Source organism: Lacerta agilis, chromosome 7, assembly GCF_009819535.1.
Source record: "Lacerta agilis isolate rLacAgi1 chromosome 7, rLacAgi1.pri, whole genome shotgun sequence".
NCBI classification, from domain to species: domain Eukaryota; kingdom Metazoa; phylum Chordata; class Lepidosauria; order Squamata; family Lacertidae; genus Lacerta; species Lacerta agilis.
In genome coordinates this window covers 81,846,801-81,873,172 of record NC_046318.1, presented here as the reverse complement: position 1 = coordinate 81,873,172, position 26,372 = coordinate 81,846,801, and the positions used below count along the sequence as shown (strand labels likewise).

At 44.8% G+C, this 26,372-nt stretch overlaps 1 protein-coding gene across 2 annotated transcripts in view; it reads left to right on the top strand.

Moving 5' to 3' along the window:
* TSNARE1 (t-SNARE domain containing 1) overlaps positions 1-26,372 on the top strand; it is a 276,668-nt gene that overhangs the window by 112,945 nt on the left and 137,351 nt on the right. For both annotated transcript variants that reach the window (XM_033155931.1, XM_033155930.1), the window contains exon 7: positions 20,966-21,133. In XM_033155931.1, the coding sequence (XP_033011822.1) occupies positions 20,966-21,133 (168 nt within the window). The remainder of the gene's footprint in view (positions 1-20,965; positions 21,134-26,372) is intronic.

Genomic DNA, 26,372 nt, shown 5'->3' with positions numbered 1-26,372 from the left:
TCTGCTGTAGTAGAAACAAAATAAAAAATTCCTTCCAGTAGCACTTTAGAGACCAACTAATTTTGTTATTGGTATGAGCATTCGTGTGCATGCACACTTCTTCAGATGCACTGAAACCGAAGTCACCGGATATTTAAGGGTCTGGTGACTTCTGTTTCAATGTATCTGGTCAAGCTGTTGTACCTGTTATCTAATATTAAAGAGTGCTTGTAGACTGATGATCAGGCAGCATAGACTAAGGGTATGAGTCTTATGCCTACTGATTGATTTCATGTAACACATAATTTATTTATTTTGATCCCATTATGGCTTTAGATACCTATTAGGTCCAGAAATGACCATATAGCATCTATTCAACGCACACACACACGAAAACACAAACAAACAAACAAACAAACAACAGCAGCAATTAGTTGTTGACAAGGGACAGCAGGCCATATAAAGGGCCCCATTACCTTCAGTAGCTTAAAGGTAAAGGGACCCCTGACCATTAGGTCCAGTCGTGTCCGACTCTGGGGTTGCGGCGCTCATCTCGCTTTACTGGCCGAGGGAGCCGGCGTACAGCTTCTGGGTCATGTGTCCAGCACGACTAAGCCACTTCTGGCAAACCAGAGCAGCGCACGGAAACGTCGTTTACCTTCCTGCCAGAGTGGTACCTATTTATCTACTTGCACTTTGACATGCTTTCGAACTGCTAGGTGGGCAGGAGCTGGGACCGAGCAATGGGAGCTCACCCCATGGCGGGGATTCGAACTGCCGACCTTCTGATCGGCAAGCCCTAGGCTCTGTGGTTTAACCCACAGTGCCACCCGCGTCCCCCTAAATAGCGTAGGGCCTCATCAAACCTCAATCCGTCCCTACTCAAGATGATCTCTAGTCCCACTTCTGTCTTCCTTCTCATTCTCCTTTTCCCCAAACTATCTCTTTCTCCTCCTCCTCCTGTGTTGGGGCTCTTCCAAAGATAAGATTCAGCAACACAGAACAATTAAAAAGAGTCCTGTGACATACGTTTCCCCCCTCGCTTGTGTGTGTGTGTGTGTGTGTATGTATATATATATATATATATATATATATATATATATATATATATATATATATATATACACACACACACACACACACACACACAGCACACACAGTAATCTCTTGCATTTCTGCCTGTAACCATCCTATTAATGCTTCAATTGCTCTTATTGACATAATGATACCTTTCTTCTCCTTTTTTTTTCTTTTTTGGCGAGGCTAACAATGTAAATATGCTCAAGGAACAGCCAGGGAGCGGAGATAAGACGATTCCTGCGCCCAGGGGATGCACACGAGATGGGGAGTAATAGGAGAGCATTATGCATTTTGCTCATCAACAGTTTTTCAATAAAAGACGATCTCAAAATTGAAGCGTCTTTCAGCATATTAAACCTGGAGCTGGGAAGCAAATTGGAAATAGCAGGCAGGCTACCCTTGGTGGGTTCTTATTAGGGATGTTTTCTGTAGCAATCAACTATACGAAACTTGGTTTGATTAGAGAGGAGGGGAACGGAGGATGCCTCAAAATACGTTGTTGGAGGTTTGTTATTTATTTATTTATTTTTACCTGAGAAAGGCTCAGGAGCAAACTATTGTAGGAGGGAGAAGGCTTGTAGCTTGGTGGTGGGGACTATGCTTGGCATGCAGAAGGTCCCGGATTGAATCCTGAGCATCTCTGGGTATGAGAGCTGTGAAGAGCTGCTCCTAGTCAGCATAGTAGAAAATGCTGAACTAGATGAACCAGTGCTTTGACTTGGCTGCTTTCTATATGCCTGGGCTTGAGTTAAGAAGGGTTGCCAGCCTATATCTCTTTGTAAGGTTTCTGCAGATGTAAAGGTGATAAGGGTTCTGCCTGCTGCATTTGTTGTTCAGTCATTTCCAACTCTTCGTGACCCCATGCACCAGAGCACGCCAGGCACGCCTATCTTTCACTGCCTCCTGCAGTTTGGCCAAACTCATGCTAGTCGCTTCGAGAACACTGTTCAACCATCTCATCCTCTGTCGTCCCCTTGACATGAGTCAACAGTGTGATGCAGCAGCTAAAAAACCCAATGCAATTCTGGGCTGCATCAATAGGAGTATAGCATCTAGATCAAGGGAAGTAATAGTGCCACTGTATTGTGCTCTGGTTAGACCTCACCTGGAATACTGTGTCCAGTTCTGGGCACCACAGGATACTGACAAGCTGGAACGTGTCCAGAGGAGGGCAACCAAAATGGTCAAAGGCCTGGAAACGATGCCTTATGAGGAACGGCTTAGGGAGCTGGGTATGTTTAGCCTGGAGAAGAGAAGGTTAAGGGATGATATGATAGACATGTTCAAATATATAAAAGGATGTCATAAAGAGGAGGGAGAAAGGTTGTTTTCTGCTGCTCCAGAGAAGTGGACACGGAGCAATGGATTCAAACTACAAGAAAGAAGATCCCACCTAAACATTACGAAGAACTTCCTGACAGTAAGAGCTGTTGGACAGTGGAATTTGCTGCCAAGGAGTGTGGTGGAGTCTCCTTCTTTGGAGGTCTTTAAGCAGAGGCTTGACAGCCATCTGTCAGGAATGCTTTGGTGGTGCTTCCTGCTTGGCAGGGGGTTGGACTGGATGGCCCTTGTGGTCTCTTCCAACTCTATGGTTCTATGATTCCTTGTGCCCGCCCTCTTTCCCAACATCAGGGTCTTTTCCAGGGAGTCTTCTCTTCTCATGAGGTGGCCAAAGTACTGGAGCCTCAACTTCAGGATCTGTCCTTCCAGTGAGCACTCAGGGCTGATTTCTTTAAGGATGGATAAGTTTGATGTTTTTGCAGTCCATGGGACTCTCAAGAGTCTCCTCCAGCACCTTGCATAGGGTTGCCAAATTAGTTCTGTCTATTTATTTATTTTTTAAATATACACTTATTAGCATGTTCGTATGCCACTGTTCTGTCGTAGATGGCATTCAAGGCCACTAAACGCAAGTCAGACATGAGTCAAACAATCATCATAAAAGCATAAAACAGCAGGGAGGGAAACACCAGCAAAATGCTAAATTGCATCTTTAGGAACAGCTGGAACAGATTGCATGAATTGAGAAAAGCCTAGCAGCCAAGGTGCCAAGCGGAAGGAATCGCCAGGTGATCAACAGTCCAATCCAAGGCAAATGATTTTTTTTAATGACTTTAAAGTGAACAACTTATGCCAAATGAAATAATATAAAATAATTTATTTACATTACAACATTACCCACTGGAATCAGCAGATAATAATTTAACAGACGTTCACCCTCTGCGATTGCAATATTATTATGATCATTTCTTCCTCTTCTTCTTTTGTAGCAAGGTAAACATGTACCGGTACCTCTATTTATTTATTTTCCTATTTTAACCCCTGCTTCCCTTCTGGCTTTCAAATGGGAAATGATTTACAGTCAAGACCACAGCCCTTTGCACACTTACTTGAGAGTAAGCTTTATTTAACTTGATGGAACTTACTTCTGAGTAAACATGTTGTGTATTCATTTGCTTTTTCCACGGTCTCTTATTGCCTAGTTATTAGATGGCATCTGTAACCATGAATGCCAGTTTTTTGGGGGTTTTTTTTATAGAAAACCCTACCTATAAAGAAAATCACAGCTGCTTCTAAGTCCCCCAAATATGCACCCCAGTCTTTGGCAAAGCAAATATATGTGTTAACTAAATGGGAAGTGTTAACACAAGGTGGAGAACTCATGGTCCTCCAGGTGTTGCTGAACTCCAGCTCCTATCATCCCTGTTCATTGGCCATGCTGGCTGGAGCTGATGGGCTTTGGAGTCCAGCAACATATGGAGGTGCCTGCAGGTTCTACATCCTTGCGTTGCTAAAACTCCAAGAAGGTCCCTAATTTTTTATTGACTTTCATAATAACATCAACAGCATACATGCAAAGAAAAAGACAAACAGACAGACATACACACGAACAGATAGACTGAAAATAAAATACATCATTCTTATAATCGTCACAATATGTTCTTCACAAATTGTTGTTGTTGTTCAGTCGTTCAGTCGTGTCCGACTCTTCGTGACTCCATGGACCAGAGCACGCCAGGCACGCCTATCCTTCACTGCCTCTCGCAGTTTGGCCAAACTCATGTTAGTAGCTTCGAGAACACTGTCCAACCATCTCATCCTCTGTCGTCCCCTTCTCCTTGATCTTTCCCAACATCAGGGTCTTTTCTAGGGAGTCTTCTCTTCTCATGAGGTGGCCAAAGTACTGGAGCCTCAACTTCAATAGACTTGAAATTTTCATAGACAAAGAAGGTTCCTGTTTCTGGCCCTGTTGACATCATCCAGTTCAGTATGTGTGTCTCTCGTCTTTCTTCAAACGACGCAGTAGTAAGGGTGTCTTTCCTCTTTACTCACCCAGCAAGTTTTGTTTTCAACAAAATGTTCATTAGGAGGACACCTCCACCCAGGGATGGAGAAAGTTCATGCAAGCAATCAGCGCTGGTTAACTCGAGTATGAAAGATTCCTTGTCTCTGGTGTAGCTCTCAGTCCTCCCTCACCGTGTACATTACTACCCTTTAACCACACATTAGAAGAATTTATCAGACACTCTGATGTTCAGGTCATCACCTTAAGGATGATCAGAGACGGGGGGGGGGGATCTATCAAAATTTTGAGGTTCTGTGATTTTAAAGTCGGCAAAGGGATTTCGCGTTTTGGACCTTGTCTTATTTATTTATTTTTTAATTGTTACTGAAGTATTGGGTGTGGAGACACCCAGGACTCGATGGGCCATTGGCCCAATCCTGAGGCATCTTCTTATGTTGTTGCTCAAAGTGGGCGAACGAAAATAACACCAATTCCAGGGCTAGGAGACATAAGAAGCTAGAATGAAGATGCTAAATTTATGTAGCCTTGGGAGGAGGGGTTTTTTTTTTTTTTGGCAGGGAAGTGATTGCACTCTCTATAAATACCTTCAAAGTGACAATAGACATGAAGAATGGGTAATTTATTTACAGCAATGGGTGACATGATATCCGTCAATATGGCCGAAAGTGGAGGATGCGGACATTTAGAGTTGAGATCAGGCCGGCGTTTAGCGTTAGGACGCCCTGGGCACCAGGATAGATCCCCCAGGGGGCATGATCAAGGAGCGCAATCTCCCCTGAAAGCTCCATAGCGGAGACCCATCCGTGGAAATAAGGTCAGCTTAATAACCCCGTGCCCGTGAAATATAAGCCAATTGCGACTTCAAATTATCTCCTGAGCCCCTGGTGCCAACAAATAAACCCTTATTTCAATGTTTCCCAAGAGAGCATTTAGATTACAGACAACTATACTGCAGTACACAACTTCCAAGCGGAATAATCAATTCGAATTATAGGACGGGCACATTTTTCAAAGTCAGAAAGTGAATCCCAGCATTGCTCTGTAGCTCCTGCTTGTCTAAACAAATTGGGGATGGAAAGGTGGACATGACAGTGTAGGTGTTTTGTGTTTGTTTGTTTGTTTGTCCCCCCCCCCGGGGTTGTTCCCCCACCTGATAAGGGTCACTTTGCCAAAACTTTCTTCCTTTCATCCTTTCTTCCTTGCTTTCCTTTTGTGTGGGAAATACAGGCTGCCCACTTCTACAGTAGTACCTCGGGTTACAGACACTTCAGGTTACAGACTCCGCTAACCCCAAAGTAGTACCTCTACTACTTTACCTCAGGATGAGAACAGAAATTGTGCCCCGGCGGCACAGCAGCAGTGGCAGGTCCCATTAGCTAAAGTGGTGCCTCAGGTTAACAACGGTTTCAGGTTAAGAGCGGACCTCCGGAATGAACTAAGTTCTTAACCAGAGGTACCACTGTATATCATATTTAAAAAGGTAAAGGGACCCCTGACCGTTAGGTCCAGTTGCGGACGACTCTGGGGTTGTGGCGCTCATCTCGCTTTACTGGCCGACAGAGCCAGTGTACAGCTTCCGGGTCATGTGGCCAGCATGACTACGCCGCTTCTGGCGAACCAGAGCAGCACATGGAAATGCCACTTACCTTCCCGCCGGAGCGGTAACTATTTATCTACTTGCACTTTGACATGCCTTTGAACTGCTAAGTTGGCAGGAGCAGGGATCAAGCAACAGGAGCTCACCCCGTTGCGGGGATTTGAACCACCGACCTTCTGATCGGCAAGCCCTAGGCTCTGTGGTTTAATCCACAGTGCCACCCGCGTCCCATTCTATATAATATTAATGATTATTTATTTGTTTGTTGTTTTTATATCCCCCCCTTTTTCCTCCAAGGAGCTCAAGGTGTCATACATGGAGTTTTTTCCCCATCCTCAATCAATCCCCATAACCCCCCTGTGAGGGACGTTAGGCTGAGAGGCAATAGCTGGCCCCCAACATCACCCCCAATGATCTTCATGATGGCCAAGTGGAGAGTTGAACCCTGATCTTCCAGGTCCTGGTCTGGCTAACTGCCATGCCAACACGGCCTCTTGACACAATATCCAGGCAGCATACAACAGTTTATATATAAAATCCCATAAAAGGCAACACAAAATAGTCATGATAAAGGAATTGGTGATGAGGACAAATCTCAGACGTGTATATTTGGTGGGATGGGGAGGATGGAGAGGGAAGGTTAAAAGGAGCTTGGTTTGTATCTGGGCTTCTCCATCTCTCTTTGACATCCAATTTTTCTAAGTGGGGAGGCGTCCCAGCAAGGCCCCATTGAATCTGCCTTTTTAAGGATTTTCTTACAGTTTCTCATTATTCCCAGTCTTTATCTCTCTGTATTTCCTTATCAGTCTGGCTCATCCAGATGGGGGGAGGTGTGTAGTGCAGCACCCAAAAGATCTCGGGTTTAAGCTCCGACATCTTTGGGTAGGACTGCGAAGAGCTCTTCCCTAAACCGTTGGAGAGCCGGTCACTATCTAAAATACCAAATCGGGTAGACCTTCTTCTTCTTCTTCTTCTTCTTCTTCTTCTTCTTCTTCTTCTTCTTCTTCTTCTTCTTCTTCTTCTTTTTCCTCCTCCTTCTCCTCCTCCTCCTCCTTCTTCTGTGATCCTTTGTAGCCAAGTAACATTGTCTTCCATGAACACGGTTTTAACAATAATTCTGTAAGTGACTGGACGGGAGTTTCTGGGCGGGAGTTGATCACGTGCCTTCCTCTTAGCACGTTTCTCCCTTGCTTCCTGAGTTCGAGTGTCTTCAAAGCCCATGACACCTTTGGTAAAGGCTGTTCTCCAATTGGAGCGCTAGCAGGCCAGTGTTTCCAAGTTGTCAGTGTTTATACTACATTTGATAAGATTTGCCTTGAGACAGTCTTTGAACCTCTTTTGCTGACCACCAGCATTACGCTTTCCATTTTCAAGAATGGAGTAGTTGCTTTGGAAGACAATAACCAGGCATCCACACAACATGACCAGTCCAACGAAGTTGATGTTAAAGAGCCCGACTTCTGATATAGGTCAGGTTCCTGTGTTCCTGATCCTGCAGCAGTGGGGAATGGGGGTGTTGAAATGCTACTTTTGTTCTCAGAAATGAGAGCCATTGGGATGGAAGAAGTATTTTTGGGATTACTCTGGATCATCTCCAAGGTATCCTTTACAACTCCATCTCTGTGGAATAGTGATTTGGTGTTTTGGCTTTCAAAACACAGGGGAAATATTTCTCACCCGCGGAGGAAACTTAGAATCATGGGCACCATGTCTGTGAAATGGCAATTTGGTGTGTTGCCTTTCAAAGAAACAGTGATAAACCTCCAAGTGGGGTCACTTTGTACCATGTTGTAGGTACAGTAATACCTTGGATCCCGAACGCCTTGGCTCCCGAAGGATCGAAACTTGGAAGCGAGTGTTCCGGTTTTTGAACAATTTTCAGAAGCCGAACGTCCGGTGTGGCTTCCACGGCTTTCAATTGACTGCACGACACTCCGGCAGCCAATTGGAAGTTGCGCCTTTGTTTTTGAACGGTTTTGGGAGTCGTACGGACTCCTGGAATGCATTCTGTTCGAGAACCAAGGTACGGCCATGCTGGAGTGATACTCTGTGTTTTGTTTTTGTTTTGTTTTTCTAGCCAGCTATGACAGCCAGAACAGTTTGCTGGCTGGTATAACACAACAGAGCCTCAAGAATTATTAGGATATAATTCAGGCAGATGGGGAAATATTTAAAAATGGGCTGCTCTGCAATTTTATTTTATGCTTTAAATCCCAGTCGATGTTCCCATTGACCAAAGATCTGGGGAAAGATTTGCTTGGGTCATTTTCTGGGTGTGCAGAGGCTGCCTGTTTCCCTAGAGGACTGCAAGTTTCACTCTGCCATGATGTATGTTCGTATTGTGATTAAAATTTCTGCTGGTTAAATAAAATGGGCTCTTTAAAAAGAAAAAGAAAAATAAAGAATATCAGGCTGCAGAGAGGAGGAGGAGGAGGAGGAGGGGAGTGTTTATGCTTCTGCTCTGCTTTATTATTATTCTCCTTCACTCGTGTTGCTGTAGGACCATCTGTTGGCATTGTAGATAAAGCCATCAGTTGAGGAGGGGAGGGAAGCACAGAGCTCTATATAGACACAGGCGAGGATCTCTTTTAAGGAAGATGCTGGAGAATTTGCTGGAGGCACAACTGCAGTGTGCCAGCATGACCATCACTGCCTAGAAACAGCCTTGATTGGAGCATCCATCCCATCAAATGCCAAGTGTCAGGGATTGGCTGGATGAGGAGGGGTTTAGATCCTGGGTCCTGGTGGTGGACAACAGGACACACCCCAGAGGAGGGGAAGAGGTGGGAAGTACAGGAGACTGGGAGCTTGGAGGATGAGGAAGAGGAGGAAACAAGCAGGTGCCCCAATACACAGTGGAGGGGAAAAAATCAGGAATCAGCAGCTTTGCCGCTGAGCCACCCTGGCAGCTTTTCTGCTGACAGCCTGAAAGCCCCACCCCAAACTCCCAGAACAAGGTATTTGATGTATATCACAGAGCAGAGAGCCAGGAAGAAACAGAGAGGGTCCCTTGGGGCTGTCCATAGACAGAGGGAGCGGCCTGACACAGAGGGAATTGGGATACAAGACAGTATGAACAACTGCTCCACCTAGGTGGAGCATATCTCAGAGGTCTCTGTATGTTCTCTGTTCTGCTCCCTTAATAAAGAAACTCCAAGCTAGCTGGTGTTTCCCTGTCTTTCCCTGAACTGCTAACATGCTGCTCTCCAGGGCAGCTCCCTTGACATCCGATGGAGGCAAGTTGATTGATGACCAGGAAGCAAAACAACAACAACAACAACAACAACAACAACAACAACAACAACAACAACAACAAAAATCCAACCTTCTTCCCTCTGGCAGTGTCCCAGAAGAACATCCCACTAGAGGTCCGGTGTAGCATAGTGGTTCGAGTGTTGAACTAGGACATAGGAGAGCAGGGTTCGAATCACCACTTGGGCATCCTGAAGCTCGCTTGGTGACCTTTATTGGAAGCACCGGGGGGGGGGGGAACCGCACAACCCCCAGATTGAGACAAAACTCTCCAGCCGTCTTCCTCTGGAATGCAGCACAGGACAGTCATAACTCTTCAGTCCCATTGCGCAGCAGCGACACATATCCAAAAATATTTGCACACTCAAACAGTAGAGTAATGCTGTAAGCTGAGGCTATGAGGTGTGGCATCTAAGTAATTTATTAAGCAATATATACAGGACAAAGCAATCATGGCGTCCTCTCACATCTTCTCCAAGAGGAGAGAGCAAAAATAGAAAAGTACAATACAATGGAAGAGACAGGACTGGCTTCCGTTTCCCACACTTTCCAAGCATGGAATGTAAACACAGACATGTGATGTAACAATCACACATCCAGCAACGGGAGAGAATGAAAATGCTGGCAACCCTGGGCCTAACCTCCCTCACAAGATTGTTTTGAAGGAGATCAGGGGGAAATTGTGTACACCACTTTGGTATAGAAATGCAATTTGATTGAGTGATTGATTAGTTAAAATAGGAATGTGTGAAGAGCCCAGGTGGAGTAGTCCGTCTAGTCTAGCATCCTGTCCTCACAGTGGCCAAACAGATGCCCATGGGAAGCCTGAACACGGGACCAGGGTGCAACAGCCACACTCCTCTCCTGTGGGAGAGGTAGAAGGGAGATAGAAACCAGGTTCCTTGGTTAGTGACCACTGACCTCCACAAGTTTGTCGGACCCTCTTTTAAAGCCATCAGAATTGGCATCTATCACTACATCTTGTGAAAGGGAAGTGAGTAAGCCTTGTTGACTTCATTTGGGCTTGTTTCTCAGTAGACATGATTAGGAATGTAGCCCAAGTTGGGAGCCCCCAGCACATCTTATTTAAAAGAAGATTAAGCCAAAGAGGTTCACGCAAACAAGGACAGTCCCCCTCTCTGAAGTTGGTTGGGCAAACCCATTTCTGAGGATCCCCAATCTTCCAGGAGAGCCCAGTGTGCAGAGATTCATTTGTAGCTGGAATAGCAACCCCTCCACACAAGATATGATTGAGGAGTCCCAAAGGGATTCTGGAAAAAAATACCTGTAACAGCTTATCCAGTTAATTTTGTCGAAACTGCCAAACTGACCCACAAGAGAACCCGAGGCACTGTTTGCAGAATCATTTCCCCTGGGATGAAATAGAGGATGTCAGGACCCCTCTCTCCACCCTAAGACTCTCCTTTGATTCCCCTTAGCCTCTGCTTCACCCTTCGGATGTGTGCTTTGCAATGCACGAAAATCCTTCATTCCAGTTAACAGTTTCAGTGAACCTGACTTAAGTGCTAGTCAGCATCAGTCCAAAGTGAAGTGCCAGAAATTGCTAACGGGAGCCAATTCTTTGACTTCCAGTTGAGCTATTTGTTGTTATGAAACCCTCGGAGCGATATGCAAAGCAAAAAGAGAGCGCAAGAAAGCAAATTATACACAAAGACAAGCCCATCTGCATCCAGAATTAAGGAGCCACATCAATAAGGGGGGGGGGGGATGTGTTCATCCATGCCTATTTTGCTGCACACCTACTGAATTTTCATGCTTTCGAGTGAACCATATTTGATTATTTTGCTTTCTTTTAGAAAGCAGATTATTTTCGGCAATGAGAAGTTGTGAAGGAGGGGAGGCATAGATAACAGAGGAGAGGCCGGGAAGTATTCCAAAGAGACTTTGATGGAAAGCCAGGAGAGAACAAGAAAGCTCTGGGCCATTGACTTGTTTAAAAATGGATATGCTGCCTATCCAGATGTTTGAGGCTAACAATCAAAGCAATCAATGAATACTCATATCAATGCATACATCCCCTTTGGCTATTTTTCTTTATTGATTTATTTATTTTTGACTGTCTTTATTTTTATTTAAATATTTATTAGCCACCCTTTTCATAAGAATACAGCAAGGGAAAACTGCAGCAACTTTGATAAAACATTAATAAATGCATCGGGGGAAAATAAAGTTAGCTTCTTTCCAGCAAGTCAGGTGTTTTTGCTTTCCCCCATAAGGCATAGTATTGCTTTGCTCACCCTTCAAAATGGAGGTGTCGGGGATTGAACCCAGGACCTTTTGGCGTGCAAAACATGTGCCTTGCCTCTTGAGCTCTGGTCCCCGCAGCAGAGAAAACCAAATCCCTACTAGTGGTGAGAACTCCCTACTGAATTTAGCCTAAAGTAGAATGAACAATATTGCAAATTTAGAGCTAACAGAGCTCTGTTCATGTATCACCTTAGAATGAACCCACAGTCCAACTTGCAGCCCTTTTTTGGGTGGCTCTCGGTGACATTTGATGCCCAGGCCTCCCACTGCCTTGCAAAGCCAGGTAAGTGAGGCACCAGGCTCTGGCAGGGTCCTAGAGCCCTCCCTCCTTCCCGAAGCCTAGTTAGCAGTTTTCCAGCTTTGGGAAGGAGGTGGAAAGGTTCTAGGACTCTTCCAGAGCATCACACCTCCTTCTCAAAGCCTGGCGCCTCCTTTAGCTGGCTTTGGAAGACAGCATGAGGGTTGGGGTTGGGGCAGGGGTGCCCAAACCTTTTTCAAAGAGGGCCAGATTTGAAGTGAACATGCATGAGGGCTGACCAAAGTTGTTGAGGGGCTGGATTAAATCAACCAGCAGGCCAGATTAGGCCACCGAAAAAGACTTTGGACATGCTGGGACATCAGATTATAGCCTCACTCCCCACCCCTGGAAAACACTCTTGCAGCCCACTTGGTATGAAAAGTTTGGCTGTGCTGCCCTAGGGCCGCCAAGATGGCGCTCTCCAGGAGTTTCTAGTCTGCAACTCTCATCAACCAGCATGGGAACCAGCAAAAGAATTTCAGAAATAGACTGGAAAGAGAAGTTGTTGAATTGCAACTTATTGTTGTTGAGTTGTTTAGTCGTGTCCGACTCTTCGTGACCCCATGGACCAGAGCACGCTAGGCAATCCTGTCTTCCACTGCCTCCTGCAGTTTGGTCAAACTCATGTTGGTAATTTTGAGAACACTGTCCAACCATCCTGAAGCTGAGGCTCCAATACTTTGTCCACCTCATGAGAACAGAAGACTCCTTGGAAAAGACCCTGATGTTGGGAAAAATTGAGGGCACAAGGAGAAGGATGAGATGCTTGGACAGTGTTCTCGAAGCTACTAACATGAGTTAGACCAAACTGTGGGAGGCAGTGGAAGACAGGAGTGCCTGGCGTGTTCTGTTCCGTGGGGTCACGAAGAGTCGGACACGTCTAAACGACTCAACAACAAAGGTTCTACTGGAATGACTTTTTTGTTTGTTTATTTCAGCATGGGATTGGTCAGGGATGATGGGAGCTGTCGTTCAGCAAAATCTTGGGGTGGGTATCACATTGGCTCCCCCTGCTTTTAGACGATCCTGTCCCCCCAACACCACAATTCATATCCCCATGATGTTATTTGTTTTCGGCATTCATTGCAGTGAAGTCACACCCAACTAAGGCAAATTACGCTCTGTGTGGCATGAAGTGAGACAGACCTGAGCATTTCATTCCGGTTTTCTGCTAACCTGGAGGCTTGACCTGTGTTTGTTAAAAGAGAAAGAGACTGGCAGCCGTTAAAGGGGGGGAGACTTTCTGATCTCAGAACCCCATTCCCATCTCTCCCGCTGCAAAGGGCTTGCTCCTCCTTCACTTCTAATGCTTAATCAATTTGTGCAGACTAGCAGCACAGAGCGGTCAACACTAGGGACTAGAGACATGGTGCAAGGAAGCAAATGAAAATGTAGAGGCAAGGGCTGCTCGGTGGAGCTAATAAGCAGAGGCGGGAGGCAGTTTGGAGGAAGGAAGGGGGTTTTCTGTGTCTGTTTCTCCCTATTCTCCCAATTCCAGGATATTTTTCTAAGCTGCACTTGCCAGAAGTTTAACTCGCAGGATAAGCTGCAGGTGTTCGCTGTGGCTGCTAAGAATGTGGGGAGATGCTTTGTGCTTCCTGCAGTTTTCTCCAAGCCCTTTAAACTGAAACTAATAAATAGCCATAGGGCTTTTTCTTCTTTACCCCCCTTAACCTTCCAGTGCTTGTAAAAAGAGCTCTTCTCCCCTGTTCATGATCTATGGAAGAGAGAGAGAGAGAGAGAGCAATTATCTCAGAGTTGCCTAACCTTCTTATCTGTCAAGGGCTGTTTTCGCTCAACGGTATTCTGTTAGGGAGACACATATGGGGAAGGTGGTGTTGGAGCCAAAGGTGAGACAGGCCACTTCCTTTCTCCTTTATTCCTGCCCTCCTCTCCTCCACCAGCCCTATATCTCTCTTTCTCCCCTTGCCCCTCTCTGCTCTTTTTCTCTGTCACGCCTTTCTCTTGCTTTCTGACTACATGTTTTCTTCCCTCCCCACCCCCATGTCTCTTCTACCCCTTCCTCCCCTTTTACCTCCTTGTCATTCACAAGAATTTGCCCAAGGGCCACAGGAAATGGGCTGAGGGCCACAGGTCACCCAACTGCAAGTTACCTGGATCTAACTATTCATAAGAACTTAAGAAGACACCTGCTGAATCAGGCCAATAGCCCATCTAGTCTAATGTCCTTTTCTCACAGCAGCTGGACTTTGAAAGCAGGATTTGAACACAAGGTCTGCTGATCCACAGCTTTTCTGCAAACACAATGCATCAGACAGCCTGATAGACATCCCTGGAACCTTGTTTTATCAAGCTATGGTAGAAGATGTTTGGTCACAACCAGGGACGAGGGTGGTGCTGTGGGTTAAACCACAGAGCCTAGGGCTTGCCGATCAGAAGGTCGGCGGTTCGATTCCCCGCGATGGGGTGAGCTCCCGTTGCTCGGTCCCTGCTCCTGCCAACCTAGCAGTTCGAAAGCACGTCAAAGTGCAAGTAGATAAATAGGTACCACTCCAGCGGGAAGGTAAACGGCATTCCCGTGTGCTGCTCTGGTTCGCCAGAAGCGGCTTAGTCATGCTGGCCACATGACCCGGAAGCTGTACACCGGTTCCCTTGGCCAGTAACGTGAGATGAGCACCGCAACCCTAGAGTCGGACACGACTGGACCTAATGGTCAGGGGTCCCTTTACCTTTACCTTTAGAGTATTCTTAATGCTGTCCTTGTCTCCAAGATCCTTTCCCTCTCTACAACTTCAGCCCTCACCCACCAATTGATTCAAGTGTAAGAGGGACGGAAGGCAGCCCCTTCCAGATATTAAACTCCTTTCTCCTTATTCATGTGGACTAAGGGTGGGGCAAAAACCCAAATCCATTCACACTTAAAAAAGAACCTGTCAAACATGCGCTTTCTGAAATGCTACGCAAACCAAAATCTGCACTTCTCTGAGTTTTGTGCTGCCGTGGTCCAGCCAAATAACAGGTGCAGAAATGCATCTGCAGGAGTAAAGTGTGCATTAAAACGCATATGCTCGTGAAACGAACATATACATTTGTATTACAATTTCTGACTGAAACTATTTAAGGAATACCTTTCTGACAGTAAGAGCTATTCCTATTCATTGGAGGCTTTTCAACAGAGGTTGCATGGCCAACTGTCAGGGATTCTTTAGTCATGATTCCTGCATTGCAGAGGGCTGGACTAGATGGCCCTTGAGGATACCTTCCAACTCTACAATTCTTCAGTTCCATGAAATAAGACACATTCACAGAACCCATCAAATAGGCCACACCAGGAATGGAAAGGCGGAGTCAGAAGTAACGGGCTGCTATTCTTGGATTTCAATAACCTAAGCTTCCCATCACCTCTCCCTCCTTCTGCCTGAAAGATAATGCGAAAACAGTAATCACACTCCAGATCTCATCTGGAAAAGTGTTCAGAGTCCCAGGCCAAATGTTCTGCTGCTGCCTTGGACCTTCTTCGTCCGTAATTGCTTTGGGCTTCTGTTCAGTGCCTTGCAGCAGGAGACTCTCCTGGCGACAGCAGCGTGTGTTGGTTTCAGGAAAGACGAGCTGGATAGGGATTATCCAGTCTAATGAAACCAAGCAGATTGCTCTGCTGCATCACAGGTAGGCAAGCAAAATGTAGCCTGCTATTCCAGAAGAGTTCTTCCTAAACTAAAGATATGGCAGGAAGTACCATGCCTTGTCCACTGAATCCACTTTATACCGAAATGCAAGGGTTTTTTGTTTTGATTTCGTTTTAAGAAAACCCTTGTCCATTCCTTCGTTGGGCATTGGATTGGCAGTGACTACTTGATTTGCTCTTCTGTGAAGTTTAGATGCTTATCTGCCTTAGTTTCAGGCTCACCAGAAGTCAACAGCGGATTGGGAAGACCGTCTAGGAGAGGCTGTGATAGGTAAAAGGATGAGACTATTATAGACGATAAATCTATCAATGGCTACAATCCATGGTCGCTATGCTCTGCCTCCATGGTCCACCCCCCCCCCCGGTGCCTCAATTTTACAGGGACAGTCCCCTAATTATGCAAGCCATCCTGGTTTCTGATTTGATCCCAAAACGTCCCTATTTCCCCAGCCAGTGCAGCTTCCGGCGAGTTTGGGGAGGAGGATTTGCCGGCATTTGCCCTGAGCAACTGTGTCGGCTGCAAAGGGGCATCCTGTTGGCGCCCCATGGCTGCCACCACTGGCCTCCTCCCTTGGGCAGCTAATGCCTAGCTGGAGAGCAGCTAAGGAGGAGAAGAGGCTGCCACTGCTGAGGTCCAGCCCCCTGAAGGGCAGGCCGAGGGCAGGGTCGCCTTGGGTGGGGAGAAAGGAGGAGCAGGGCACAAGGAGTCTTGATTTTTTTAAAAAATAAAATGCTTCGAGCATCCGCATCTGATCTTCCCGCTTTCTGAAATATATTTATTTAATTTTAAAAAAAAATATTGTCTGTGTTGTTGTTGTTGTTGTAGTTCTTGTTTTCTTTTTGTATATTTCCCAAAGAAAAATCTAGCGGCAGCTAGACTGGTGACTGGGAACAGCCGCCGAGACCATATAACACCCGTCTTGAAAGACCTACACTGGCTCCCAGTAGGTTTCTGAGCACAATTCAAAGTGTTGGTGCTGACCTTTAAAGCCCTAAACGGCCTCCGTCCTGTATACCTGAAGGAGCGTCTCCACACCCATTTTTTTTAATGCTGTATTGTTTTAACATTTGACTGGGAGCAGCCCAGAGTGGCTGGGGAAACTCAGCCAGATGGGCTGGGTACAAATAAATTATTATTATTATTATTATTATTATTATTATTATTATTATTATTATTATTATTCCGCCCTGACACTGAGGTCCAGTGCTGAGGGCCTTCTGGAGGTTCCCTCGCTGCGAGAAGCCAAGTTACAGGGAACCAGGCAGAGGGCCTTCTCGGTATTGGCACCCGCCCTGTGAAATGCCCTCCTATCAGATGTCAAAGAGAAAAACAACTACCAGACTTTTAGAAGACATCTGAAGGCAGCCCTGTTTAGGGAAGCTTTTAATGTTTGACAGACTTATGTATTTTAATATTGTGTTGGAGGCTGCCTAGAATCGCTGGGGGAACCCAGAAAGATGAGTGGGGTATAAATTATTATTATTATTATTATTATTATTATTATTATTATTATTATTATTAAATCAGGATTAAGGGGTTTTCAGAGGACGGTGGAGGGCTTGTGTGCTGTGTCCCATTGGTGGAAATGCTCTGTGGGGTGGGTGTCAGGGAATGGTCTGAAGACGAGGACTGGGGAATGCAGTCTATGGCAGACCAGCTTCTCTCCAATGGAGAGCTGGAGGGGGGAGAAGTGCCCCCCCTTGCCCACAGCGTGTTCAGAAACACACACAGAGAGAGGCAGAAGCTGAACGGCTTGTGGGGGGGGGAGTTGCCCAGTTACGAGATAATGATGACAGAAGCAGAAGGGAGGGGGCAGCAAGCTGAGACGTCTCTCGAGAGCATGGAGGAACCCAGCTCCCCTCAGACTCGGAGGTCCGAAGGTATCAGAGAGCAAAGGAGTCAGAGGGAGGGAGGAACTTCCCACTGGTGCCCAAAATGCTGCGGAAGCCGGAAGGATGATTAAACCAGGCAACTGCCCTCCTTGCAGAGAGCTGGGTATATGTGCTTGCAACACGACGCTGTCATAAAAATCTATGAACTGCTCATTAATTCTTATCTGTGAAGTTACCGAAGGGAGGGGAGGACTCTCAGAGGCATAGGAAGGTCAGGTGGTACCCAGTGCAGAAAATTTCTTGTCAAACCCCCCCCAATTGATTCCCCCCCCCTGCAAAAATGGTTTTGCCGTATTTTTCGTTCCATAGGACGCTCTGGACCATAGGGCGCACCTCGTTTTTAGAGGAGGAAACCAGAAAAAAAATATTTTTTCTGGTTTTCCTCCTCTAAAACTCATGGTTGGTTTTTTTTTTTAGAATCAGCTCAAAGTTTTACAGCTTTTTTTGCAAAGGGAAAAGCCCTGCTTTTTGAGGATCAGTTCAGATTTGTGCAGCTTTTGTAAAGGGGGAAAAGCATTGCTTACAAACCAGTAAGCACCAGTACAAACCAGTACAGACCAGTAAGCACCAGCAGGTAATAGGAAGCAAGAGGAAAGCAAACCAATACAAACCAGTAAGCACCAGTACAAACCAGTACAGACCAGCAAGCAATAGGAAGCAAGAGGAAAGCGAACCAGTACGCACCAGTACGCACCAGTACAAACCAGTACAGACCAGTAAGCACCAGTACAAACCAGTACAGACCAGTAAGCACCAGTACAAACCAGTACGCACCAGCAAGTAATAGGAAGCAAGAGGAAAGCGAACCAGTACAAACCAGTAAGCACCAGCAGTACGCACCAGTACAAACCAGTACAGACCAGTAAGCACCAGCAGGTAATAGGAAGCAAGAGAAAAGCAAACCAGTACAGACCAGTAAGCACCAGTACAAACCACTAAGCACCAGTACAGACCAGTAAGCACCAGTACAAACCAGTACGCACCAGCAAGTAATAGGAAGCAAGAGGAAAGTGAACTAGTACAAACCAGTAAGCACCAGTACAAACCAGTACAGACCAGTAAGCACCAGCAAGTAATAGAAAGCAAGAGGAAAAGTAACAGAAAACCCCAAATGGCTGAAAAACTCAATTTCCCAGGATCCTCAATTTCCCAGGATCCTACTGTGCAAGGGGCCTGGGCAGGGAAGGAAGGGAGCTAAGCTCCCTTATCTCCCTCCCGATCTCCTGCAATCAGCTGTTGAGCGGGTTCCTTTCAACAATCTCTTTCCCTCTTGTTAGCCTTTAGCTCTTTCTAAAACAGAAAAAGCAGGATCTGCCTTTCCCCCCTGGGCAATTGTGAACAGGAACTGCCTTTCCCCCCTGGGCAATTGTGAAAACAGCCAAGTGAACAGCTATTTTGGTGGAGGCGGGTCAAGATATTAACCGATATGAATGAAATTTCATATATAGCTATATAATCCCTAGTATAGTAAGATAAGACCTTTGGAGGAGGCAATTTTTTTTTTTAAAAAAAAAGTTTTTTTTATGAACCACCCTAGTAGGGCATTAATTGTTCCTTGATAATTTGTCACCCCCTCCATTATGGAAAATGGGGCGGTCCACCCCCTATGCCCCCCTTGCTACACCCCTGAGGACTCTCCATGTCGGACTGGTGGGTGATCAAAAATGGGGGCTTGAGGGTCCGTCATGGTGGAGTGAGAAATGTCCCTATTTTCTTCTGAGGAATGTTGGAGGTTAATCATGGATCCAGACAGAAATGATTCTGAATACCAGTTTCCTGGAAACCACAGGAGGGGAGAGGGCTCTTGTGCTCAGGTCCCACTTGCAGATTTCCCATAATAAGCATCTGGTTGGCCATTGTGAGAATGTGATGCTGTTGGAGATGAGACCTCGGCTTGATCCAGCAGGCTTCTCTTGGGTTCTTACGACAATGATGCTTCTGGGTACCAGTTGCTGGCGATCTCAGGAGTGGAGGGTGCTCCTGTGTTCTGGTCCTGCTTGCAGGTTCCTCATTAGGTATCTGGTTAGTCCTGTGAGGATGGGATGCAGGACACGATGAGCCTTAGACCTTCTGCACAAGGCTCTGCTCATGTCCTTCAAATAGCAACTAAATCCCATTTTAAAATATATTCACCGTGAATTTGTTTTCTCCTTTTCTGTGTTCGTTCTCCCCCCCCCCAACCCCTTGGGAATCAAGCTTGTGGGTGGATGTTTGTTAATTTAAACCTAATATGGAGTTGGAGAGCAATAGCCTGCTAGTGTAATAACTAATTTTAAATATGCATTGGCTCCATTAATAGAAAATCCGATCCCCTGTGAACTGTGGCACCCAGATGACTATTATGCTGGGGGAAATATCAGTATTGAAACCTACATAATTATTAGTACATATATAATTAATGTTTACAATATCAGCGGAACCGGAGGTTTATAAATGCATAGCTACACATACATATTTCTGTGCTTTGAGCTAATATATGTTGAAGGGCACAAATGTATCAAATTGCCGCGTTTTAATTACACAGTCTGCCCCTTTAAGAAGTGATTCAATTTTCCAGCATTTGGATTTGTAAACTCTGTTAATTTGCTGGTTCCCTTCCAAGTACTGGCGAGGTTCATTTTCTACTAACGCTTCGATATACATCCCCCCCTCCCCCCAAATGTATAGGTCTCCATACATGACATATTTAATAACCGAGGGTCTGCTGTAGTTACTGATGCAGTGGTTGTGAGCTAGTAATGAAATCTCTAGTTCAAATCTCGCCTAAAGCATGGACTTATTAAAATGTCTTAAGCAAGTCACTGTTCTCTAATCGCCAACATCCATTTGAATCACAGAGATCCCCTTTCCTTACAGAAAAAAAATTGCATTTCTTTGTGATATCTGAGAGAGAGAGAGAGAGAGAGAGAGAGAGAGAGAGAGAGAGAGAGAGAGAATATGATGGGAACAGAATTCTGCCTCTCCACAGCCACCTCCCAAATGGATGAGTATGGGGGAGTTTGTCAGGATTTTATTCCAAGACATAGAAGGATTTGAGGGCTTAAGAAAGTGGCAGAAAATACTTTTTCATGCAGTGCCTAGTTCAACTATGGAACTATGGAACCCACAAGAGGCATAAATGGCCACCATTGGATATAGCCCATAGCTAGATAGATCTTCCTATATAAATAGAAATGGAATGCTGTCATCATGCCACCCCTTTTGGAGGATTTGTAGTGCCTAATCACAGTCCTGGATTTGCAGAAGGGAAGGGAACAACAGAGAAGGCAACTTTTAAACAGCAGAGGTTTGAGTAAATCAGGGCAGGGGGACACAGAGGAACAGAGAGGGTATGATGGGCTTGAAGGCACTGTGGGGATATAGGGGCTGCCAGTCAGTGTAGGCAATATTGAGCAGCATGGAGACTCAGTATAAGGCAACTGCCTGTGTCCAACTGGTGGTGGTGGTTGTTGTTTTGCTACAGCTGTGTCAACCCTCTTATTGTGAAGTTAGGTTTTTTTCTCTGACTTGATCCTCCTTTGGGAGTCAAAGAATCATAGAATTGCAGAGTTGGAAGGGACCCCAAGGGTCATCCATCCCAACCCACTGCAATGCAGGAATCTCAGTCCTCTGGTTCTAAAGTCTGCTATGTTTTCTCCACTCCAGCAAAGTCCCAGGACCCCTTTCTCTAACCTGGCAGATGACGAAAAGATCTTCAACGGCGGAGACAGCGTGTGGATGGAACAAAACCAGGAGCATGCCCTGCTCTCCGAAATCACAGAGGAGGACCTGGAGGTCATCCGACAGCGAGAAGAAGCCATCCAGCAGATCGAGGTCAGTCACTGTCATTGCGGGGAAACTGGAAGCCTCCGGGAGTTCAGTGCTCCAGCCCTCATGGGATTTTTGGAAATGCGGAGGAATATTGAGTGTGTGTGAAGTCCTCTGTGGGAACCCTGCTACACTGAGAAATCCTCAACCATTAGTGGTTTGGGAAATACACTTGGCTGAGAAATAGTCCAATACAGCTCTTTTTGGAAGCTAATTTGGACTGTGAAAGTGCCTATTGGTGTCATGAAAATTCAGCTCATTGATTTTGCCAACAGAAAAGCAATACCATTAAAAAAAAATGTTCGTGCTTAATCAGCAGCCATTAGGCATAAAGATTATGAGTTTATATACTTGGTCTGCACAGTGATTTTAATTTAAACAGGAATCTGTAACACGGAGCCAGCCAGACACTGGCCTTGCTGGTGTTGTTGCTGTGTTGTGTTTTATGAAATTTCAGTTTTTTGGTGCCCTGTTGCCTAAAATGCCACTTTTGTACTGAAAATCACAACACATACACCCACACCCCCAAACCAGGGATTCTTTAGCCATAAGCATGCTGGATTTTTATATTAAAAATATAAATTTTCTTTAACTGACTGGAAGCTGTATTGATGTAAGTGGTTTTAGTACTGTCTTTACTCTCAGCTTTTATATATACTTTAAAAAATGTTGTCTAGCCGCCTTTGCTTTGTTGTTAACTGCCTAGAGCTTTGGGGACATTTTGGACTTTTTAGTTTAGAGGAAAGGTGAGCGAGAGGTGGCAATGCAGGAATTTATAAAGCTCCCTTGTAACACTAGAAGTCATGGGCAACCCAATGCAGCTGGATGTGGGAATATTTAGGACAGAGAAAAGAAAGTTCTTCTTAATGAAGCCCTAGTTCAGGCATCCCCAAACTCTGGCCCTCCAGATGTTTTGGGACTACAATTCCCATCATCCCTGACCACTGGTCCTGTTAGCTAGGGGTCATGGGAGTTGTAGGCCAAAACATCTGGAGGGCTGCAGTTTGGGGATGCCTGCCCTAGTTGAACTATGGAACTCGTTCCCAGGGGTGGCAGAGATGGTCACCAACTTGGGAGAGAGAACTATCTATGGCTACCAGCCAGGATGGCTGTGTTCTGCCCCTACAGTTGGAAGCATCAATGCTCCTGAAGACCAGTTGCTGGAAACCTCAGGAGAGGAGCAGGATCTTCTGATGTTCTGCTTGCAGGCTTCCCACAGGCTTCTTGGTTAGCCACTGTAAGAACAGGATGCTGGGCCAGATGGACCATTTGGCACAATCTAGCAGGCTCTTCTTACCTTCTTATAAGCTCTGCTGCATAGAATTGTACAGACATCACTATTATCTCCTCAACATGCTTCTGACTTTCCTTGAAATCCCCGCCAGCACCATCAGCACCCGCAGCTCAAATGCGAAGGCAACGCTCGTGAAATATACTCGGAGTCAAGTGTGAATTTCATGCTCTTTATTCAGCTCATAGTAGCAAGGAATGAATCTTTCCCCAAAACGTCTGCTATGTATACATTATTTACACAATGGGCCCCATGTGATTGGCCAATCAGGTTGCGGTTTCACTTCCTCCAGGAGCCTGATTGGCTGCTTTTGCAGGCCAGTCAGGTCGCTGATTCACTTCCACCTGGAGCTGGATTGGGTGGCTCCTGCGGACCAATCAGACTGCTACATTCTGGATCCTATTGTTCTCGGACCAATCAGGCTGCTGCATTCTGGATCCTATTGTTCTCGGATTCTGCTCAGTACATAACAGCTCGTATACAAACATAAATAATCAGGAGCTTCCTTGTACTCTCACGCCATCTTAGTCAGCGTGGTCAGTATTTGGAATGGCACCTCTTCCCCAGGAGGGAGATGTTTCAAGAAAGGTTGCCCACAGTTCAGCGGCGGATCATTTGTTTTGTGTTCAGTGTCTCCTCTCTTTCAGCCCTTGACATCTTCAGCGACAGGTATCTCAGGTAGAATCACCTGGGAAAGACCTCTCTGCCTGGTGGGTTGGAGAGTTGTTGCTCTGAGTAGTGGTGATAGTGGTGTTGTGTTCAGGTCCTTCTTCTTTCTACATTCCCCCAGTTGGCCACTGTGAGAACAGGATGCTGTTCAAGATGTTTCCCCTTTCACTTAATCCAACAAGGCTCTATTGATGTTCTTAATGCTGGGGCAAATGGGCAAATGGTGAGGCTTAGCAAGAGGCAGCTCTGTATGTTTTCCACACCCCTGTTGTTGTTGTTGTTGTTGTTGTTGTTGTTGTTGTTGTTGTTGTTGTTATAATACCAGGCAGAGGGCCTTCTCGGTAGTGGCACCCACCCTGTGGAACACCCTCCCACCAGATGTCAAAGAGGAAACCAACTACCAGACTTTTAGGAGACATCTGAAAGCAGCCCTGTTTAGGGAAGCTTTTAATGTTTAATAGATTATTGTATTTTAACATTCTGTTGGAAGCCGCCCAGAGTGGCTGGGGAAACCCAGCCAGATGGGCGGGGTATAAATAAATTATTATTATTATTATTATTATTATTATTATTATTATTATTATTATTATTATTTTATTTATTGGAGATTCCTTGACTCTTTCAGGAAGTGGTGGACTCTCCTTCAATGATTGATTTTTTTTAAGCAGCAGTTAGCTGATCACATGTCATGGATCCTTTAGTTGAGATTCCTGCATTGCAGGGGGCTGGACTAGAAGAGGCTGAGAGGAGATATGATAGCCATCTTCAAATATCTCAAGGGCTGTCGCACGGAATATGGAAGAAGCTTGTTTTCTCCTGGGTAAGACTCCAACCAATGGCTTCAAGTCATAAGAAAGGAGATTCCGGCTAAACATCAGGAAGGACTTCCTGACAGCAACAGCTGTTTAAAAGGTTGTGCTCTCTTCTTCATTGGAGGGTTTTAAGCAGCGGTTCGATGCTCATCTGTCTTGGAAGCTAGTTGAGATTCCTGCATTGCAGGACGAGATGACCCTTGGGGTCCCTTCCAACTCTACAATCGTATGATTCAATGGTTCCTTAGATGTTGTCTGTTGGCAGCATGCACTGAGCTACAGCCACCGCCCACACCTCCAGCTAACCAATAGGAAGACAGACAGGAAAGTCTGCTTAAAATTTAACCCTCTTCTAGAGTCACACCAAGCCATCTTCTGGTCTTAGCATTAAGTGTTGGGAACCCTGGTATTTCCAGTGTTCTAAACTGTAAGAGAAGCCTCCCAAGGAGACTTCAAGCAGCACACTCATTTCTGCTGCCCTCCCTCCCATGTTTTCTTAACAATTAATGGCCTTGAGAGGATTCCACCCCAAATAGTGTTTATTATTATTATTATTATTATTATTATTATTATTATTATTAAAAATAAGAACAACAATCATCATATTTCCAAAACAGGAGCTGTAAAACACCTATGGCCTTGAGATGATTTCTACACCTAATCATATTTATTATTTTTAATAATAATAAGAAGAACGACAAACATCCTATTTCCAAAACACGGATGTTGAGAGGCTTTCTGTCTCTTCTTCTGAAGTGTACCCTGTGTCTTTTCCTTATTCCTTCCTTTAACACCAGTGCTGAATGCAAGCAACTCAGGAAAAATAAGATGTTTGTGTATATGTGTGTGTGTGTGTGTGTGTGTGTGTGTGTATCTATATATATATATATATATATATATATATATATATATATATATATATATATATATATATATCCCTTTCCATGCAGGGCTTAAACTGCAAATGAACTCTGTGCTAGGAGTGCAGAATAAATCACAAGATTGGATTAAGAAACATAGTCTTGCGCCTCTCTAATTGGATTAAGCTAATTGTTTCAGGGTGGATTTGGGAATATTATTAGTGCAGCAAGAAATGTGATGTTATCAACACCGTTAGAAGACCATAAACGTTCAAACAAGCCGCCTGTTGCCAGCCAGTTTTCAGCAGGGAAGAGACACGGGGTGGAAGTGGAGATGAGAACGAGGCATGATTTAATGTTGTAAACAGCAGCCTTAATTTCAGCTGATGGGAATTATATGGGGCAATGGATCTCTAATGAAGCTAATTTTATGGTGGTGCTTATCTCCAGTGCTTAGAAGTTCATGGAGTATAAAGGTACATAACTGGAGGTGGCTGTTGACTCCTTGCTGGCATGGACATCCCACCAAGTTCAATAGGATCCGAGCCCAAATAAACATACATAAATTTACCTAAGATAATTACAGACCCTCCAAGTGTCCCTATTTTCCAGGGACAGTCCCAGATTTACAGAAACTGTCCCAACAAAATAAAATGAAAAATTCCTTCCAGTAGCACCTTAGAGACCAACTAAGCTTGTTCTTGGTATGAGCTTTCGTGTGCATGCACACTTCTTCAGTCTGCATGCACACAAAAGCTGTCCCAGTTTCTGATTTGATCCTAGAATATCCCGCTTTTCCTTAGGACGTCCCCATTTTCATTGGAGAAATGTTGGAGGGCATGGGGTTATGCGACACCCCAAGCCAAGGAGATAATTAACTATATAACCTTTAGAAGACATCTGAAGGCAACCCTCCATAGGGAAGTTATTTAATGTTTAATGCTTTGTTATGTTTTCATATATGTTGGAAGCTGCCCAGAGTGGCTGGGGCAACCTAGCCAGATGGGAAAGTTAAATAAATAAATAAATAAATAAATAAATAAATAAATAATAGGACGTCCCAATTTTCATTTGTTTTTTTTTTTTTTATAAGATTTTATTATTTTCCAATAAAACACCAAAAAACACAATTAAACAACAACACAAGGCATAAAAACAACAATAAAAACAATAACAATAACAATACCAATAAACATAAAAAGAAAAAAGAACATATACATACCTTAACCATTATCTATCTTTATACTTTCCTTGTTACTAACTTCTCAATTTGGGGACTTCCCCCATTCCCTCCACTGTCTTCAAAGTCAAAAACATCTTAAAGGTAGCTTTATATCTTGTTCATTTAACAATTGCTCGAATTTTTGATATGCTTAACTTTACACAATCATGATCTTAATCAACTATAAATCTTATCTTAATGTCAAAACTTAACTCCTATTTAACAAATAAATCATTCATTCAAAAATTTTCTTTTGCCAGTTTTATCAAATATAACCCTATTAAAGCCTCTAATTTATCTCTGCTCAAATGTTCAATTTTACTGATTTAACTAAATAGTCTTTAAATTTTTTCCACTCTCGTGACACTGTCTCCTCCCTCTGGTCCCGGAT